This window comes from Leptodactylus fuscus, chromosome 1 (genome assembly GCF_031893055.1).
Source record: "Leptodactylus fuscus isolate aLepFus1 chromosome 1, aLepFus1.hap2, whole genome shotgun sequence".
NCBI lineage: Eukaryota > Metazoa > Chordata > Amphibia > Anura > Leptodactylidae > Leptodactylus > Leptodactylus fuscus.
Window position 1 is genome coordinate 210,865,402 of NC_134265.1, and position 20,279 is coordinate 210,885,680.

A 20,279-nucleotide genomic window follows, 5' to 3' on the forward strand; every position below is an offset into this window, starting at 1 on the left:
GTGTATCTAGCTATTCCTGTGTCTACACCATGTGACCTAGCTTCCTGTTAGCAGATAGAGGAGAGGAGCTGCTTTCATTTCTTCTGTTCTCCCAGTTATCAGGCTAGCTAATTCAGTTGTGTTCATTATGGCAGAGACAGGCAGTCTCTGTATGTAACACAGAATGGAGTTGCTGCTGCCTGTACTTCATAGTCCAATATGGGTGGGCGGAGCTACACGTGAATTTGGGGGCGGAGCTAAACGGTAGGTTGCATGTGAAACCCCACCCACCAAATGATGCAAGAAACCAGGAAGAAAGAAGATTTTACAGCAGTAAAGACTGATGAGTATGTGAGGTGGGAATACCCCTTTAATATCCTCCTCCAGCTGCCCCAGTTTAATGTCACCCTCCATCTGCCCCCTAGTTTAATATCGCCTCTCCATATGCATTCAGTTTAACTGCCCCCCCACATCTGCCCCTAGTTCCCCCCTCTTGCTCACACATGCTGTCTCTTCTCTCTTCATCATCCAGCAGCTCCCATTGCCAGCAGCTTGCATCAAGCACACAGTCCCGTGTGGCTCCGCCCACTAACGAGTCATAGCCTATCCTGGTGATTGGCTGTGATGACATCATCACAGGTCCTTGAACATCTGCCCCTTAGTATTTTAATGTCCCCCCTCCATGTGCATTCAGTTTAACTGCCCTCCCTACATCTGCCCCTAGTCCTCCCTCTTGCTCACACATGCTGTCTCTTCTTTCTTTATCATCCAGCAGCCTCCATTGCCGGCAGCTTGCATCAAGCACACAGTCCCTTGTGGCCCCGCCCACTAACGAGTCATAGCCTGTCCTGGTGATAGGCTGTGATGACATTATCACAGGTCCTTGAAAAAACTTCAACTAGCTATGCGGGACGGATAGAAGCAGTCAGAGGGACGGATGTGTCCCGCGGGCCGAACATTGAACAGGTCTGATCTAGATGGTATCTAGTCCTCTACCACCTACATGGAGGTAGACCCTTGCTGCTGCAGATGTAGAGAAGAGGAACGCACCTCCCTGCACATTTTTTGGTACAGTCGAGGTACAGAGAATAATTTGTCAGGTGAGCTGCTTCTACTACATCACTGCAAGATCCCACTCAGGATTTACAATGGCTCCCTAGTAAGATTTCTCATTATGGCTGCTCGGTCCTGCATTCCCCAAGGATGTGCTGATGTTGTTTTTTTGTGTATATCATCAACTACGTAACTATATGTATGTAACTATGGTCTTCCAAATCCCCCACAGATGTCTGGATAAACACATTGAAATGAATGGCTACATATGGCACCCGAGAAAAGTGTCAATGCCACACATAGGTGATGTGTAAATGAGGCCTCAATAGCAGTGTCGTAATTGTAGCAAAAACCGCAATACAGTTGGTTTAAGGATCCAGCCCCAAAACAGTTAATAGTTAACAAGACACTTTTTAAATCTTTTTAAAAGCTAACTAAAAAAAAAAATAAAATCACTCGTTTTCCTTAGATCATATATATAAAACTAGCCTCTGCCCGGTACTTTGTCTGCGGGTTGGTGGAGTGGATGATCTGCCTATATTCAGCAAATTGGTGCCGTCGATGGTTTGCCTGCTCCGGCATTTTGGAAACTTTCTAGCTGTCCTGCCGCTGAACTCGTTCCTCACGTTGTGCCCGTGATTGTTCCGGTATCTCAGCAGCTCGATGGGAAGCCATATAATGAGCATGTTGTTGGTGTTCATGATACACTTGCTCCGGCACTGAAGTTGATCTTTGCACTGTGCCTGTAATTGTTACGGAAGCTCACTCTCGTTGTTTACGACAAATTAGATTCTCTTTTTCCCGGCATGTTTAAAATTGACAAACTGCCAATTTGGATTAAGGGTGCATTCACACTGAGTAAACGCTAGCTTATTCTGAACATAAAACACGTTCAGAATAAGCGGCGTCTAAAGCAGCTCCATTCATTTCTATGGGAGCGGGGATACGAGCGCTCCCCATAGAAATGAATGGGCTGCTTCTTTCACTCCGTGCAGTCCCATTGAAGTGAATGGGGAGTGTCGGCGTGTACGCTCCGGCATGAGCAGAGCTTGCCGTATACGCCGGCACTCCCAATTCACTTCAATGGGACTGCACGGAGTGAAAGAAGCAGCCCATTCATTTCTATGGGGAGCGCTCGTATCCCCGCTCCCATAGAAATGAATGGAGCTGCTTTAGACGCCGCTTATTCTGAACGTGTTTTACGTTCAGAATAAGCTAGCGTTTACTCAGTGTGAATGCACCCTAAAGGTGATTGCCCATGTCAGCAGTGTCTGGAGCAGATCAGATAATATGCAAATGTGTATATACTGAGGGTAACGGCCCTGGCTGAAATAAGCTGCTGCAGGAGCAGTGTAATATAGTATGTGAACATAAATTCATAACAGTTGTGAAGCCATGTCATTTACCGGGATACAAATTAGCCTATATTTTAATCGAGGTTACAAACTATCTATGTATATGTGAACATAAATTCATAACAGTTGTGAAGCCATGTTGCCAAATTTCATTCAAATCCAATCAGCCTTTTTTGCGTGATTGAGGAACAAACATCCAAACTTTCACATTTATAATATTAGTAGGATAGGATAGGATAGGATAGGATAGGAGGACTAACACATTAGGCATCCAAAAATGAAAAACTATTAAAATATAAAAATAAATCTAATGAAATTAATTAATACATTTTAAATAATAGATAATATTAAATTAAATAAAAGCATCTCATATGGTGAATGGTATAATTAGGAAAAACAATCCTACTAATATCCTATCCTACTAATATTATAAATGTGAGTTTGTATGTTTGTTTCTCAATCACACAAAAACGGCTGAACGGATTTATAGTTTGTAGATAGATTGTAACCTCAATTAAAACATAGGCTACTTTTTATCCTGGTAAATGACATGGCTTCACGACTGTTATGAATTTATGTTCACATGCTATATTACACTGCTCTTATCTCAGGTCCTGGGGCTGTTATCTCTCTATGTAAACATACAGCTAAGCCTCAGTCCCTTGTGTACTGCATTTGCATATTATCTGATCTGCTCCAGACAGTGCTGACAAACGGACATGGGCAAACACCTTTAATCCAAATTGGCAGTTTGCCAATTTAATTTTAAACATGCGTGGAAAAAGAAAATGTACTTAGTCACAAATAACGAGAGCTATGAATGTAGCCAGAGGTCAACAGAGTTCTCCTCAAGCGGAGCTGAGGGGATCATCGACACCAACACCGTCATTATATGGCGTCCCAGCGAGCTGCTGAGATGCCAGAACAATCACAGGCACAGTGCAAGAAACAAGTTCAGCGGCAGGCCAGCTTGAGAGCCACTGAAACGCCGAATCATCAATGGCAACAACACGCTCATTTTATGGCTTCCCACCGAGCTGCTGGAACAATCACATGTACGGTGTGAGGAACAAGTTCAGCAGCAGGCCAGCTTGAGAGCTGCCGAAATGCCGGAGCAGGCAAACCATCGACTGCAGCAATTTGCTGAATATAGGTGGATCATCGACACAAACAACACGCAGACGAAGTAATGGGCAGAGGCTAGTAAAAAAATATATTTAAAAAAATGTCCAAATTGATTGGTTTTTCATAACCTCGCCTCCCCAAAAGTTGGAATAAAGCATGTAAATTATTTTGATACCTCTCCATTGTGACTTTTTTTGCTACTAAATGTTCCGACTAGGAAGTACATTCCTACCGTAAGGAGACAAGCCATAGAAATGCTTTGTGAAGTGAAAAATAAAAAAAAAGTTATGGTTTTTGGAAGGCAGAGAGTGAAAAAGAAAAATGTCTGCATCCTGTAGGTGTTAAAAAGTGTAGCATCAGCCCAATGGAGATGAGCTGTGTAGAGACTGTACATCATTGCGCATGACACCATGTTACCAGCAGGCTGGGTACAGTATGTCATAGCGCCACGTGCATGAGGCCTTTGTCAGACTTTCAGGTGCCATGTAATGATTTATGGTATAACATAGGCAGGTGTTAGTTACGGCCACAGGGACTGCCCCAATTCCAATGAAGGCACAACTTAGCATGGATTGTTCTCAGTCCAGCCAGACAGTCCTGTGCTGAAGTAGTTAATCCAATGCTTATGCAGTCTGAGGGAGGGAAGCTTGAGCACAGCTCCTCCCTCACCCCTGCAGATGCCAGGGGGCACAGGCCAGACGGGTAGGACCAGTGCGTGTGTGGAGAGGAGGAGACATGGAAATAAGGAGGAGGCGCTGAGAGGAAAGACTGAAGGGGGTGACTAGAGGGTCAGGGTAAATGGGGAGAGACGGAGGCAGGCGCACATGCAAGAAATGTGAACATACACTTTGTGCCTGTTCAGAAATGAGTCCATTAAAAGTTGTCATGTACGAAGTGGGTCCCAGCCCTCTATCCTCTGCCTCCACATGCTATGGGCACTTGTCAGCACTCCACTTAGATGTCCACTCATACTCGACAGCCATGAACCCTCTATGGGGCTGCATAGGGTGCAGGGTGACGTCCTATTGAAAGGAGGTGGCATTGTACATAGTCTCCGGCATTTTAGGGTGCTCCTTTATCCCCAACTCTCTCTCCCCTCCCTCCGGCCCAGTAATTCCCCAGCTGGAGCAGCGGGGAGGGCAGTGCAGGAGCTCACACTATGTTACTCAGCATTTCATTCACAGCACCAGTAAAAGGAGACGGGGGCACCGGGACCCGCAGTGGCCACTGAGACAGGACACAAAGGGACCCTGATGGCATCCTCATCACCTCCCTCCTATTGTACCCGCCGAGCATGGATCCAGGAAGAGGCACCTCCAGCCTAATTGTATAAGAGGCACAGCGAGTGAGGGAGCTGGATCATGGTAGGTGACAGTTCCAGCGCACTGAGGGTGGGGTACTACTGGATGGACAGCCCGTGCCCGGCAATGTGCCACGTACTTTCTACATAGGGCACGGCTGACGCAAATGCTGCCCCTTCAGTTTTACTGGGGTGACACCCTCACCCCCATCCCTTCAACCCTTCTATGTCTAGCTTTGTAACAGAGGAGGGGAATTTAGGACAAGGGGGTGGGGAGAATCTGCTTTAACAGACTAAAGGATGTAGCTGGTTAAAAATGGCCGCGTAGGAAGGGGAGGACCCAGGGCAGACATCGGGTGAACTTGAAAGTGAAGCCTGGCTGGGAGAGGGGAGAGGTTCTCGTGACTAGATAAGTGTCCGAGTAGTGGCCCGCCATAATACCACCACATCTCCTCAGCTGTGGTAAAGGGGCCATGGACGCCACACTTCCCTCACTGCAGCGTCCTATCCCGGCTATGTAGGACGGCGCCGTGTCCTGATCTACCCCCGGGCGGCACAAAATCACATGCAAATGAAGCTGAGCGGAGAGGCAGCCTGGTAGAGCTGGCAGCCGCAGTGCCTGCTGCTGCAGTGCCCTCAGCACAGGAGAACTTTCTGTAGTACAGACCACTACACTATGGGCTACACAAGTACACAGGATATCTAGTGGGGATGCTGAATATTCAGCACTATCTATTAACCATTCAACAACTGGAAATGACACACAAGTAAACCTATTTATAGTAAAAGCAGCAGTGACCCCAATGTATGTGTGAGGGCCACCAAAGTCCTATGTAGTACCAGAAAAGTACTTGATGTTCACACCATGTCTTGTTTTGTATACAGAAGAACAAGAACTAAACAAGTAAACCTACTCAAATACCAGACTCTGCGCACCATATAGGTGCATGTGTTAGTGAAGTTTATTGTTTCAGCCAAATATATATAGTCGACAATCCGCAAACTCATTTTATGTCCATCTGGACTATGGAAGACCAATACTAAGCTTTAAGACAGAAAACAAAGTATCTTAAGTCAGTGTTTAAACAAGATATAGCGTAAAAGCTACATTTGTGTTTTCATTATGACCATTTGCTATATGCATACATGACACTTTGCTAATACTGAATGCTATGACCAGTATGATACCAGTAACTAGACAGAATTATTCCAATATAGACAGTCTTCTCTTATAATAGTTTCCCAATGAATTCTTTGGTGTTGGCACACAAGAAAAACAAGTCAATGAGATGCAGTTACTCCTTAACCAGTGGTAACATCTCACAAATCTCTCCTTGGTGATTGTAAGAGGCACTGATACATCACTGGTTAACTAGTTGTTTGCTAGAATTGTTAAATATTGAAGTACATAGGGAACAGTTTAGGCTGTGTCACCCGTCAGCGTTTTCATTCTTTGTGTACGGATACTACATCTTTAAAGGGATGTCATTTTATATCAGTTTTTTTTAAGTAGTGTAGGATGGGCCTGATGCAGGACGTCACCCATTTCTCTCCTCCTCCCCCCTCCTTCCCACACTCTCTTTTTTTTCTGTCTTTTTTTATTCTATCGTTCCTCTGCTCATTTTCCTAATGGAACCCAATTCACAAAGTTGCCTTCTACCTCCCTGTGAGGAAGCTTAATTGAGCAGTGTGCTAAAGGAGGGCATCTGGATTTTTAAAGCAAAACCCCCTGCCACTACCCAAGTCTGGATTTCCCAAAGGAAGCTTTATTGCTTTTATCTTTTAATGTGTATTTTGCAGGAATATTTTTATTTTTTGGGGGGATACAGAAAATTGGATGTGGGATTGCAGAATCAAAAGCGAGCATACAGCTGCTGCCTGTGACTCAGTAACTTTGTGTATGTAACAGTGGAGTATAAGAGGATATCCTATACAGTCATGTATGCATCACCTTTATGTCTGACACAGGTAAAGTAACTTCAATCCAGTCATTCTGTTTTGCAGCTTAAAATACTCTTCTCCCACCCTGCTTGCTACTTACAGAGCCTGCTAGAGCCTTGTCATACGCAGCTCCATTTTTATCTTTATAGGATGTTTAATCCATGCCAGTGTAGGTAGAGAAGGTTTGCATTCAGATGAAACAGTACAGAATAAGAACGCACCCGAGCTTATACATTACAATAATGGTTGTTGTGACGTTTGTGGCTTTTCGTTATATGAAATGAAGAAACTAGAAACTGATAATAAGTTTTCAGGGAAGTGCTCTTGTCCTTAAAAAAGGTCACGTCTCCACACATATTTTTCATTTTTGCTGAAATTATCAATCCAGATAAAGTTTTAAGTTCAGGTTTTTAAGAACTTTTTGTTTCTCAGAAATGTGTTCCAGGCTCTTCTTTGCCGTTTTTTTTTTTTTTTTCTTTAAGTCACATGTCTAGTCCGCCCCTCGCCCCACACCCTCTCGCCCGCTCTTTTCTAGGACGTGTTTTTGCATCATATAAATATAACACATGCACATAAAATATATATATGCGTGTATATATATATATATATATATATATATATATATATTTATTTATATGCGCATTATGTGTGATTTGGGTTACGGGGAGAGACATTTGTTAACAGCTCCCCGCTCAAAGGGTTGTTTGGAAAATCTGGTGAAGTTCAGTATTTGTTCTCTGTGTATAGTTAAAGAACTTTTAGGCTCTGCAGATAAATGATGGCCTTTTGTCTATGTCATGTCAAATTTACAATACGAAAATTATTCCCTGGGGTGCTGAGTAATGGTGGGTGTTTTCTGGCTCACCCCCTGTTATAATGTGTTAAAGCTTGGCAACCACTGCAGTATGGAAACTAGGTCCAGTTTGTTGTGTGTCTTATTGCTTTCTCAAATGGCATCTCAGGAGTTAATGGACTGGTGGGTGGAAAAGGCCTGATGTGTGAAGTGACCTTGGCCTGGTATGACAGCACTCCCAATAAGCAGTAGAAACCAATTGTTCGCATTTTCATGAAATTTTGCTGCACCTGATGTTTATGTTTGCTATTTTTCTCTTTCTGTATGTAATAGAATTTATTTAGAATATAGTATAAACATACTTTATGGTGGGTGTGTCTGCAATGTAGTTTTATTATAGAACAATATTTTGTCGACTTTTCACCACTTTGCAGATATATAGTTTTGACTTGTGCAGAACAACTGGAAATCGGCATGTGAAGAGGCATTATGGAGCAAAGGAACATTAGTCTTGGCAGATTGCAGACTGTGTGCGAATGGATGAGTGTGAGTCATAGTGCAGAATACGTATATCCACACTTCTTTACATTATATGCAGGATGATAGCATTGAGAATCAATCTGCATTTATATTTCTGGCTATGAGTTTTATATTGGGTATTAAAAGATGTCATGGAATAACTATAATGTTTGCTAAAGTTAATTTAATCATTTCAATATCTAAAATGTATATGGGGTATGTTACAGAACGGATAAAATATGCAAGTCACTTTGTCAAGAAAGTAAATAATTTTATATATGATATAGACAATTGCCTTGTTATAAACTTTGTGGTAAAGGTATATTATTTCTTACACACATCTTTCCTAAAAATAAAAAAAAATCTCAATACGCCTTATAACTGCATATGGTGCTATTTTTGCAGGCCTTGGGACTTTAGATATATTGTCTTTGGAGGAGTATTTGCACTGGGCAATGTATAGCTGGTATTGCCTTTTTTGTCGATAGGTGTTTATACCACATAATCCTAAAATCTTAATAGATACCGTAAATATATTTTTAAAGAATTGTATGATAGACTTCATTTAACTGGATTTCATGGGCTGTCACTTTTCCTGTCCTGTTCTTCATGTGCTGTTAATGTGAAGTTGTAACATCTAGGGGCTCCGAGTTTACAAAATGGGATAGTTTAATGATGCAGCACAGGACACCTCAATAGCATCTGTACTTATTTGCTACAGTCACTAGCAGCAACTTCCAAAATACAACTGGAAGCACAATTGGCTTTGAAATTGTTTAAACTTTGAAATGTGTATTTCCATTGGACACTGAAGCAGCGGTTCTTCTGGAGTGTTTGTCCTACCATCAATATCTGTCAGCCTTGGGCTCCGAGCACACAAACATAGACTTTATTTATACCTGTTTTTTTTGTTATGGCCCCATACACACACTCGTTTATTATAATGGTCTTTGTAGGGGTTCATGGAGCAAAACTTAAGGGGGGCCTTTACTATGCAAGCCAGGCTCATTAATGAAATAAATGGGTTCGTGGAAGGCCTGTGCCATTTTCTCAGAGACCTGTACATGCACACATTCGTGCCTAATGAATAAATAAATATGTAGAGATCCTTTCCTGCATACCAAGTGCCACATGAAAGGTGTTTTGGAGGAGGAATAATGGTCTATAGCTGTTTGTCACCGTTTGATTTAGGCCACAGACATACTGTAAGTTTTTCCCATTGGGAAAAAAGAACGTGAAAAGACAAGCTTTCACCGCCTCCTCCTACTCCAACTCATTGCATCCTTCATTAGGTGCACACTCTACTGATTGTTGAATAGTTGGATTTTATTTGTCTAGGGGTGACCATTTTGACTAGCAGGGAATTTTTTTGTTAATCCTAATGGTTAGTTTCAGGACAATTTTGCTCTCTGTCAGGTGGGCGGTCTTAGACTGGAGCAGACAGGGGCCGCCCTCCTAACAGCAGATCATTTAGGAACCGTGGGGACTCAAGACAAATTTCCAACTGTGCCAAAATCAGTGGAGCAGCAGCTAGTGAAGGATGCAAAGAGTTGGAGTTGGTGGTGAAAGGTCTTTAAAGCAAATCTTTCAAATGGAAAATGTAGTTCTATCTGCAGCATGTTTATACAGAAGAACGAGGTGAGTATATAGCATTGTGGGAAAAGATTCAAATTGTCATTTATCCATTAAAATATATGATCTTTCTTTGCTGAGAAGTCAAGGAGGTGGTGCTATTGGTGACTGACAGCCTTTCCAATATGATTGTAAATGATAGCTGTCATTCAATGACAGGTTCTACTCCTTGACTTCTCAACATAGAAAAAGTAGAGATTTTAATAACTAAATACAAGTTATGTTGAATCTATTTCTACAACGTTATATTTAAATCTGCTTAGCTCCTCCTCTTGCTACTTGCAGGTTACATGACATTTGCCCTGTAACAGATTCCCTTTAAGGCAACTGAGGTGACTGACGAACTGAATTCACTTTCACAATACAATTAAACAACCGGAATGATAGAATAGGAAAAAATGCTGTTGGCCAAATGGTTGCAGTAGTTTAGGGAAGACTCAATGTTCGTGTACACAGGCTAGGCATATATACAATATAATATACATATATAATAATACATATATGCCTTGCAAATAAGACATGAAAATTGCTGCTCACAGATGCTCACCATCCAATCTGGCTGAGCTTGAGCTATTTTGCAGAGAAGAATGGGCAAAAATCAGTCTCTAAATGCGCAAAGCTGGTAGAGACATATCCCAAAAGACTTGCAGCTGTAATTGCAGCAAAATTTGGCCCTAAAAAGTATTGATAGAGGGGGCTGAATACTTTTTCACGTAACGCTTTTCAGATTTTTATTTGGCTAAAATTTTGAAATCCATGTATCATTTTCATTCCACTTGACAAATATCTGCTACTTTATGTTGGTCTATCACTTAAAATCTCAATAAAATACATTGAAGTTTGGGATTGTAAGGTGACAAAATGTGACTAGTTTGCACAATCCTTTGATCTCAACCACATTCATCATGAGACGACTAGTACTGTAAATATAAGCCAAATGATAGCAGCTAGATGACCTACCTATTGCACCATTGGTACAGTCTGCAGTTTTACCTAAAAAGTTATTTTGAAGTAATACATGGTCATGTGCTTGAGCTGACAGAAATAAATGGGTCATTGTGCTATCTGGGGAAAACCCGAACTTACACATGGTCGTGTGAAAGGGGCCTAAGAGAATGAAAACAACAGCTGGAAATGCTTACTACATGTAGCTAGGGCATTACAACTATATGTTGGAGCTTTTTGTATCTGCAGAAACATACTTCACACATTCTTAAAAATAAAATTTATATTGAGCAGTAATTTAATGTTAAATTCTTGGCACAGGGACCTGCCTTGTTATTAAACTGCTTATTTTTCACAAACGTAAAAGCTTGATGGCATAATGGTACATACTTGTGCCATGTAACTGGATAACACAGTAGTAGATATTTCCATTAAATAATATGTATGTATATGTTATATGTTTCCACATTTCTACTATCTGTTTATATTCCTAAATGCACACACAGAATCTTTGTCCTCGTATAACCTTACTTTCTGTTCTCTTAACACAAACACCCCTCTCGAGCTCCACCTGTTCTTACTCCGGAAGTAAGATCTCCCTCCCTCCATTTCTTGCATTCGCTTTGTGAAGTTAACCATTCATCGACCCACAGCAATTATTATAGCTGAGAGTTCTGTTCTCAGCTTTCTTTATGTACTGTATAAAGGATTGAAGCTGTGCTTATATATTATTGATCATTGAAATGTGTATATTGGCATATGTGGCACATTCCTGAAATGTTCTTTTTACAAAATACATAGCTTGTGATTTCTCTTAAGGGGGAGTTCTGCAATAGCAACTTTTGGAAAGTATACAAGACTTAAGCCAGGACCCCACGGGCTGGAAACGTTGCGGCGGAAATGCTGTGGGAAAAATTGTGGCGTTTTACAGTACTTGCAAAGTGGATGGGATTCAAGCGAATTCCATGCCCACTTTGCGGAAAAAATCGCAGTGCGGACATGCTGCAATTTTCAAAACCATTGCGATTTTGAAAATCGCAGCATGTCCATTATATCTACGGAAACGCTGGCGGCTTTCCCATAGATATAATTGTAACAGAAAGTCAGCGGAAGAAAACTCTGTGAACTTTCAGTTAAAAGCGCTGCGGGAAGAACCGCAGTGCGTTCACACTTTAGCGCGGTGGTTCCGGCCCGTGGGGGCTTAGCCTAAAGGGGTTTTCCAGGCAATAAATTATTTTTAAAAAAGGTCTGCTAGTGCTATCAATGGGTTAATAAGTGCACCCAAATATCTTTAGGCTAAGGCCTCACATTGCGGAAACTTCGCTTTTTTTTGTGGCAGATTTTGCTGCGGTTTTTTGAGCCAAAGCTAAGAATGGCTACAAAAAGAATGGGAAGTATATAGGAAGTTCTTATACTTCTCCAATCTTCTCAATCCATTCCTGGCTTTGGCTCAAAAAGCCGCAGCAAAATCTGTAACAAAAAGAGCTGCGTTTCCGCAAGGTGGGGCCTCAGCCTTAGGGCTCACGTTGCAGAAATGGAGTTTTTTTGTTGCAGATTTTGTTGCGGTTTTCTGAGACAAAACCAGGAGTGGATTGAGCAAAAGCTAGAAGTATAGGAGATTCCTATACATTTCCCATTCCTTTTTGTAGCTATTCTTGGCGTCAGCTCAAAAAAACCACAACAAAATCTGCAAAAAAAAAAAAGGTGGTGCAGGAGGTATAAATTAAGACTAGACAGTTGAAGAATATGTCAGATTTATCAGACATTTTGATAAATCTGGTGCAGTTTAAGTTCGCACTGCTTAGCTTTCAGGCTAAGGTCCCATCTTGCGGAAAAGCTGCTTTTTTGTTGTTGCAGATTTTGCTGCGGTTTTTTAGGCAAAGCCAGAAGTGGATTGAGCAGAAGAGAGAAGTATAATAGCTTCCTATATATTTTCCATTCCTTTTATAACCACTCTTTGGCAAGTTCAGAGTGGTGTATTCCCCAGTGGGCTCAGTGTCTTTCGTGGGCCCCTCTAGATCCCCATGGCTTTTTAAGAGATAGTGGATGTTCAGTAATGGCCCCTATTTGCTTGCCTATGCTCTCTCCTGCTCACTGCATTCTTCCGAATTAGCCTCCAACAGGCCCCTTTGCGCCATGCATTACATCATCACGACATGATATATGGTGCACAGAGCCCATTGAAGGCTAAAGAGAGTGAATAGAAGGCTGTGAGCAGGAGTGAAAATCGCTAAGCGAATGCAGTCACTTCTCCTCAGTTCTACAATATGGTTGTTAAAAATACAACCAAATCGCAGAACCAGAGAAAATTGGCTCCTCAACCCAGTTCTGCTATTGGTAGAGTAGGAAACTGCAGCCTTACCACTTCCTGACTTGTAGGCCACAAGCCACATTAAGCCTGTGATCTACAAGATAATTGCCTATCTTCTCGTTGGCCCCTCCCGCTTTGGACACACATGATATCACAACAGTGTGCCCAGAGCAAGAAGGAGCAGGACTGTGGAGCAGACAGGTAAGTAATGATACAATAATGCTATAAGTGGGACCAATGAAGGGGCCACCGTATGTCCCAAGAGGGAGGGGGAGTGAACTTCTACAGTGAGTGAGAGCAGACAGATGTATCATGGAAAATGTAATTTCTTCACAGATTTACTGCATGTAAGTAAGGGTCCATTCACATGGAGGAAAGTGGTGCTTTATTTGGTGCTGAATTTTCCATGCTGAAAAAAAAAGCCTCCCATTGACTTCAATGGGTGCCACTAGCTTTTTTTTTTTCAATGGGTGCCATTAGCTTTTTTTTTCAGCGTGTAAAATTCCGCTAGTAGGAAAAAAAAGCTAGCGGAACCCATTGAAATCAATGGGAGGCATTTTTCATAGTGGAAAATTCAGCGACAAATAAAGTGCCATTTTCCTTTGTGTGAATGGACCTTAAGGGTTAGTTCACATGTGAATACCGTGTGGTGTAATTTGGTCCAGAAAAAATTGCTTCAGGAATTAGATAGCGGTTTTTGCACACTGAGGCGTTTTTGGAGCGTTTTTTGGTAAAAACCGCCTCAAAAAATGCCAGGTGGTTTTTCCCTCCCGGACAGTGAATGGACGTTAAAAAACCATGTTGTGGTTTTTGGTCGTGGTTTTTACCAAAAACCTCGTCACGGTTTCCGCCTCCCATTCACTTGTATTGTCTTCCTGAGGCGGAATCCGCCTCAAGAAAGGTCATGTCGCTAGCGGTCTACATAGACCACCATTGTGAGGGGGTGGATTATGACGTAGATTGACGTGAACGAGCTCTTACAGTGATACAAAGAGTCTCAAGTAAAATAAGTATTAATAAGCATTGAGCACTGCTGTGGAGGTATTTGCAGATAATTTTTGGAAGCTGGGTAACTCCTTTAATTTTTTATGGCCTGCCCTCGGGACACACGACACATGATCCCTGGAGCTGCTTCTGGTGTCCATCGCCTTCACTGCATTTCTGCAATTATTGAAGTCGGTTGGAACTAAGTTGCAGTGATGGTGCCCGACTGCTACCAGACTGAGCTTTCTGCTTGTGTACAGGATGTGTGCCTGAAGTTGCTCCATACGGCTGATGGGACTGTGTGTTGGTCCTTTACCAATTAGGTACTTATGGCCTATCATGAGGGCTCTCAGTAAGAAGACGCCAGCTTGAGAATGAAAGGTCGCTGGTGGCAGACAACCTCCAGGGACAGGTGAGTATGGTTTTTTTTTTTTTTTTTTTTTTTTTTTAAATCTTACACATCTGCCACATGGGTTGCTCCAATTCCTTTCTAATATTGATGGCCTTGTCATTAGGATAGGCCATCATTGTAACATCTGCAGAGTCCAATAGCTAGGTTCTCTGCAGATCAGCTTTTCCAGGACATTGCGACTACAGGTAATGTTAACAATATCAGGAGCCACACTGCCTGCTTTTAGAGGTGGGTTTAGAAGTGCTGTGGTGCACATTGTATGGCAGGTGAGCAGCATGGCTTCCAACAGGTTATTACCTGTATCTACACTGTTTCGGTACAGCTAATCTGCAGCAGTCTTTTCTGTTACTAGTGGACCCCTAGAATCAATTACACTGGTGGGCCCTAGATATCTCAGTCTAAGGGTGCATGCACACTACGTAACGCCGGGCGTGTATGAGAGCCGTACACGCCGGCATTACGGCAGACTGCCGAACACTTCCCATTCACTTCAATGGGAGCGCTCGTAAACGCCGCTGTTACGAGCGCTCCCATTGAAGTGAATGGGAAGTGTTCGGCAGTCTGCCGTAATGCCAGCGTGTACGGCTCTCATACACGCCCGGCGTTACGTAGTCTGAATGCACCCTAACACTGCTCCTTGGTTTGGCTCAAAAAAACGCTGCAAAATCTGCAACATAAAAACAGTTTTTCTGCAATGTGGGGCTTTAACAACAGGGACATTTAAATTGACTTGGTTTGGGTTCACATATATTCTCTGTCAGCATGGCACATAAATGTTGCATTGAATCTGATCTTATTGATTTCTATGGGATAATGTCTGACATCTGGAACATCAGTTATGATGCAGTATTTTTCCCAGCATTGGACATAAAAACGTTATATACATCCAGCTTTGTCTGGCTATAGTGCATCTGGTGCACAAAAGTGTCATCCAATGGAGCAGAATTCTTAAGATTAGATTATCAGACTGGCTTCATAATTTACAGCAGCTAAAATACTTACATTGGGGAACCAGGTACATGACCAGAAATAAATAAAAAAAAAAAAATACTAAAGTGTCTCTGTAAGGGCTCGTTCGCATCTGCTCTCGGTCTCCATTTATACAGGTTTCCGTTTCCTGCCCGAAACTGGGCAGGAAACGGAAACCTGCAGGCATTTTTCAAACCCGTTCATTTGAATGGGTTTGAAAAGTGTCCAACCGTGAGCGCCGGTGAATGTTTTATGCCCTCCGTGGAGAAACCGTTTTTTTTTTTTTTAACCGGACAAAAAGTCAGACATGCAGGACTGTGTGTCCAGTTTAAAAAAAACGGCCAGCTCACTGGCGCTCACGGCCGGACACGGTCTGACAGGTTTCCGTCCTCTGCCAGAAGAAGACAGAAATCTGAGTACGGAGACCGAACGCTGGTGTGAACACAGCATAATAAGTATGCTCTGTGTTTGCTTCCTATTTTTTCCCCAATCTCTCTTCATTTGTCATATGTGTGTGTTTTTTTTTTTTTTTTTTTTGTGCAGATAGTATTTTAGGTATATTATGTATATATGAAGAATTTTCAATGGCAATCTTCATATCTCATTCACTGGCGTATGGTGTGCTTTATTTATGACATTTATGACAAGGCATAGCTGGGTTAGTAAATACCCTTAAATGTATGAATTGTATCAATTAGTTCAACCCCAAATTCTAATTCTAAAAAAGTTGGGATGTAGTGTGTAATGTAAAGAACACAAGAGTGCAATGAAATTAGGTCAAATGACTGTATAAAAAGAGCATATTAGAGAGGCATAGCTTCTCAGAAGCAACTGTGATAAAGTTAAAACTGTGTTTTTTGTTGCAGATTTTGTTGAGGTTTCTTTGAGCCAAAGCTAAGAATGGCTACAAAAGGAATGAGAAATATATAGAAAGTACTCATACCTTCTGCTCAATCTACTCTTGGCTTAAACTGCACCAGATTTATGAAAGTGTCTGTTGCTTTTTGATAATTTTGGTATATTGTTAAGCTGTCTAGTTTAAGGGCTGTCTAAGGGCCCGTTCACACAGAGTAAACGCGCGTGTATTGTGGCAAAATACACATGTAAAAATAAGACTCCCATCGACTTCAATAACATTTTACACGTGTATTATGACGTATTATGAAACAATATGCATATTAGGCTTGAAAAAGCGTTTGACAACGCGAAACGGCTGTTGCCTGTTTTTTCTGCCATCTATGTCATCTCTCCCTCCCTGAGGATTTATTTTATTGTACTCTAATAAAGGTATCATTTTACATAAAGGAAGAAAAATGCCTTCTACTGATTGGTGAGTGCCCACCCATATTTCTTCATTTTTTGAAATCAGGGTTTGTCTAGCATTCAATTAAATTAGATATACTCACTGCATGATATCATAGCAGCATTGCAGAGTGCCTATGAAAATCAATGGAGTCCATTGATTTCTAAGGACATCAGCGCTCATACAGAGCTGATTGGGGATCTTCCTTTATAAGCTCAGCTTCTTTTAGGTTGTCAAAGGGTGATCCTACACAGAGAATTTTTGCCAAATAACTTCTTAAACCCAGATTTTTACTAAGCAGATATGTTAGTTTCAGACTATAAGGCTACATTTCGACAACACTATTTTGGTTACTCTGTGTTCACACATAGTCTTTGTTGTAGATCATATCAAAAATGCCAGACAAAATAGGGCCAGTGCTTTGTGGTCTAGTAAAATGAAGGTCCTTGTTATAGTCAATGGTCATATGATTTCATGTCCCATAATATATCTGTCTGAGGCTTGCTTTCTGTTTTTCTGTTCTTATGACAGAAAACCCAATGCAAATGTGAACTCACTATGTCAGAATGTGTAAGCTAAAACAAGGAGTGTATCCTAAACTTCATCTTAAGGGGCAGTTCACACGGAGTAACGCGCTGCGCATTCAGGCACGTATACACGTGTCAGAGCACGGTGCTTCTAAACTGATCCCATTCATTTCAATGTGTGCCGGCATACGCGTGATACACATTGAAATCAACGGGAGGCTTTGTAACCCATTGATTCCAATGTGTATCGCGTGTATGCCAGCACACATTGAAATGAATGGGATCAGTTTAGAAGTGCCGCGCTCTGACACGTGTATACGTGCCTGAATGCGCGGTGCATTACTCCGTGTGAACTTCCCCTATAATCACGAATGGAACATGCTGACCAAAATACCGCCATGTAAATGTGGACATATGCAACTCAGTTCCTAGAAAGAGAAAAGTGAATTGCAGCTTTTGCTGTTGAACCATGTAAAAAGCAACACAATGTTTTGCAAACCACAATATTTTGCCAGCATTTTGGACAAAATTGAAGCAAAAAAAAAAACCCACTCGATTAAACGCTCTTTAGTTGTGGGTTGAATATGTCTGGTTTCAGCAGTTACATAAAGCCATGGGGTTATAAATAAAATAAGCACCATAATTCTGGTATAATATGCTCAAAAAACACTTTGATGTGTTTTAAAAATTTAAAGGAGGATAAACTGATCTTTCTAATATAAGCTACCAAGCCCCCTTCCACCCCCGTGCCTACCTTCTAAATTGCTTACTGTACCAAAAAAAACTATATTTACCTAGCTCGCTGTGCAAAGGGCTACAAGGAGAAACGTAATGCATTTTTTGCTGCAGGACTACATGTGGGGCCTTAAAGGGATTCTACCACTAAACCAACATTTTTTTCTAATTATCACGTTGGAATAGCCTTAAGAAAGGCTATTCGTCTCTTACCTTTAGACGTGGTCTCCGCAGTGCTGTTCCTTAGAAATACCGGTTTTAACCGGTATGCAAATGAGTTCTCTGCAGCAATGAAGGCGGCCCCCAGCGCTCAAACACGTCCCCACTGCTGCCCGGGAGCTCTTTCCAGCGACGCCTCCATCTTCAGCTGCAACCCCGCCTCTTCTGTCTTCTTCTGTCGGTCCAACTTCCAACGCCTGTGCAGTACACTTCTGTATTGAACTACAAGAGCAAGAGCGCCCTCATTGCTGCAGAGAATTCATTTGCATACCAGTTAAAACCGGTATTTCTAAGGAACGGCGCTGCGGAGATCACGTCTGAAGGTAAGAGACAAATAGCCTTTCTTAAGGCTATTCCGGCGTGGTAATTAGAAAAAATGTTGGTTTAGTGGTAGAATCCCTTTAAGCTTAAAGGGGCTCTATCAGCAAAATTATGCTAATAGAGCCCCACATATGCGTGAATAGCCTTTAAAAAGGCTATTCAGGCACCGTAAATGTTATATTAAACCCCGGTCCCGTTTTTAAATAAAAGCATTAAAACATATATGCAAATCTTACCGAACGTGCACCATGGGCGGGGATAAACGATGCGACGTCAGCTTGACTGCCTCTTCTGTCTTCTTGTAGTAACGCCCTCTGGTTCCGTGTCTTCCGGCTTCTTCTCTTCAAATCCCGCGCCTGCGTAGTAGCGCTTCTCTCCGAAGCGCTACTGCGCAGGCTCACTCGCCATTTTACTTAATGGCAGTTCGCGAGTGAGCCTGCGCACTAGCGCTTCGGAGGGAATCGCTACTATGCAGGAGCGGGATTTGAAGAGAAGAAGCCGGAAGAAGACACGGAACCAGAGGGCATTACTACAAGAAGATAGAAGAGGTAGGCGTGCCCGAAGCTGACGTCACATCGCGCATCCCCGCCCATGGTGCACGTTCGGTAAGATTTGCATATATGTTTTAATGCTTTTATTTAAAAACGGGATGGGGGTTTAATATAACATTTACGGTGCCTGAATAGCCTTTTTAAAAGCTATTCACGCATATGTGGGGCTCTATTAGCATAATTTTGCTGATAGAGCCCCTTTAACCCCTTCTCGCCGATGGCACTTTTTGACTTCCTGACCAAGCTCGATTTTTCAAAACTGACATGTGTCACTTTATGTGGCAATAACTTTGGAACGCTTTAACTTACCAAAGTGATTTTGAGATTGTTTTTTCGTAACACATTGTACTTCATGTTAGTGGTAAATTTTGGTTAATATGTTTTGTGTTTAGCTATGAAAAAATTGGAAATTTGGTGGAAATTTTGAAAAATATGCATTTTATAAAGTTTGAAATGAAGTACATTACATACAGATAGTCAGACTGCCAAAATTATATCATAAATCTCATGTCCCAGATCTCCGCTTTATGTCGGCATTAAACTTTAGGCGCCCTTTTAATTTTTACGGACATTATAAGATTTACAAGTGAAACAACAATATTCAAAATTTTCAAGAAATTTCCAAAACCCATTTTTTAAAGGGCCTAATCCAGTTATTATCCGTTTTGAAAGACCCCTGTATTAAAGCCCCCCATAAATCACCCCATTTTCAAAACTGCACCCCTTAAATAAGCCAAAACAACATATACCTAGTAGTTTTTTTTTTTTTTTTTTTCTTTAAATGTAGATTGTGAGCCCCACATGGAGCTCACAATGTACATTTTCCCTATCAGTATGTCTTATTTTGGAATATGGGATGGAAATTCATGCAAACACGGGGAGAACATACAAACTCCTTGCAGATGTTTTTTTGCCCATGGCGGGATTTGAACACCAGGACTCCAGCGCTGCAAGGCTGCAGTGCTAACCACTGAGCCACCGTGTGGCCCCATACCTAGTAGTTTAACCCTATAAGTGCTTAGCAGGAATTAATACAAAATGGAGGTGAAATTTTCAAATTTGAATTTATTTTACTAATATTTTCGTTTAGCCCTAGAATTTGCACATTCACAAGGGGTTAAAGGAGAAAACGCATCCCACAATTTGTTATGCAAGTTCTCCCGACTACCATAGTACCCCATTTGTGGGTGTAAAGTAATATATGAACGCACAGCGAGACGCAGAAGGGAAGGCGCGCCAAGGAGCTTTTAGAGGACAGATATGGCTGTGATCAGTTTCAGGAGCCATGTTGCATTTACAAAGCCC

General features: G+C 41.8%; 1 protein-coding gene across 3 annotated transcripts in view; it reads left to right on the forward strand.

The window, feature by feature from the left end:
- Window positions 1-4,565: 4,565 nt before the first annotated feature.
- NFIC (nuclear factor I C) overlaps window positions 4,566-20,279 on the forward strand; it is a 136,930-nt gene continuing 121,216 nt past the window's right edge. The window contains exon 1 of one of the 3 annotated variants that reach the window (XM_075283438.1): window positions 4,566-4,876. In XM_075283438.1, coding sequence (XP_075139539.1) covers window positions 4,874-4,876 — 3 coding nt within the window. In that variant the 5' untranslated portion in view covers window positions 4,566-4,873. Of the gene's footprint in view, window positions 4,877-6,403; window positions 6,781-20,279 lie in introns of those variants that run through there. The other 2 variants (XM_075283445.1, XM_075283433.1) reach the window with 2 other exon arrangements.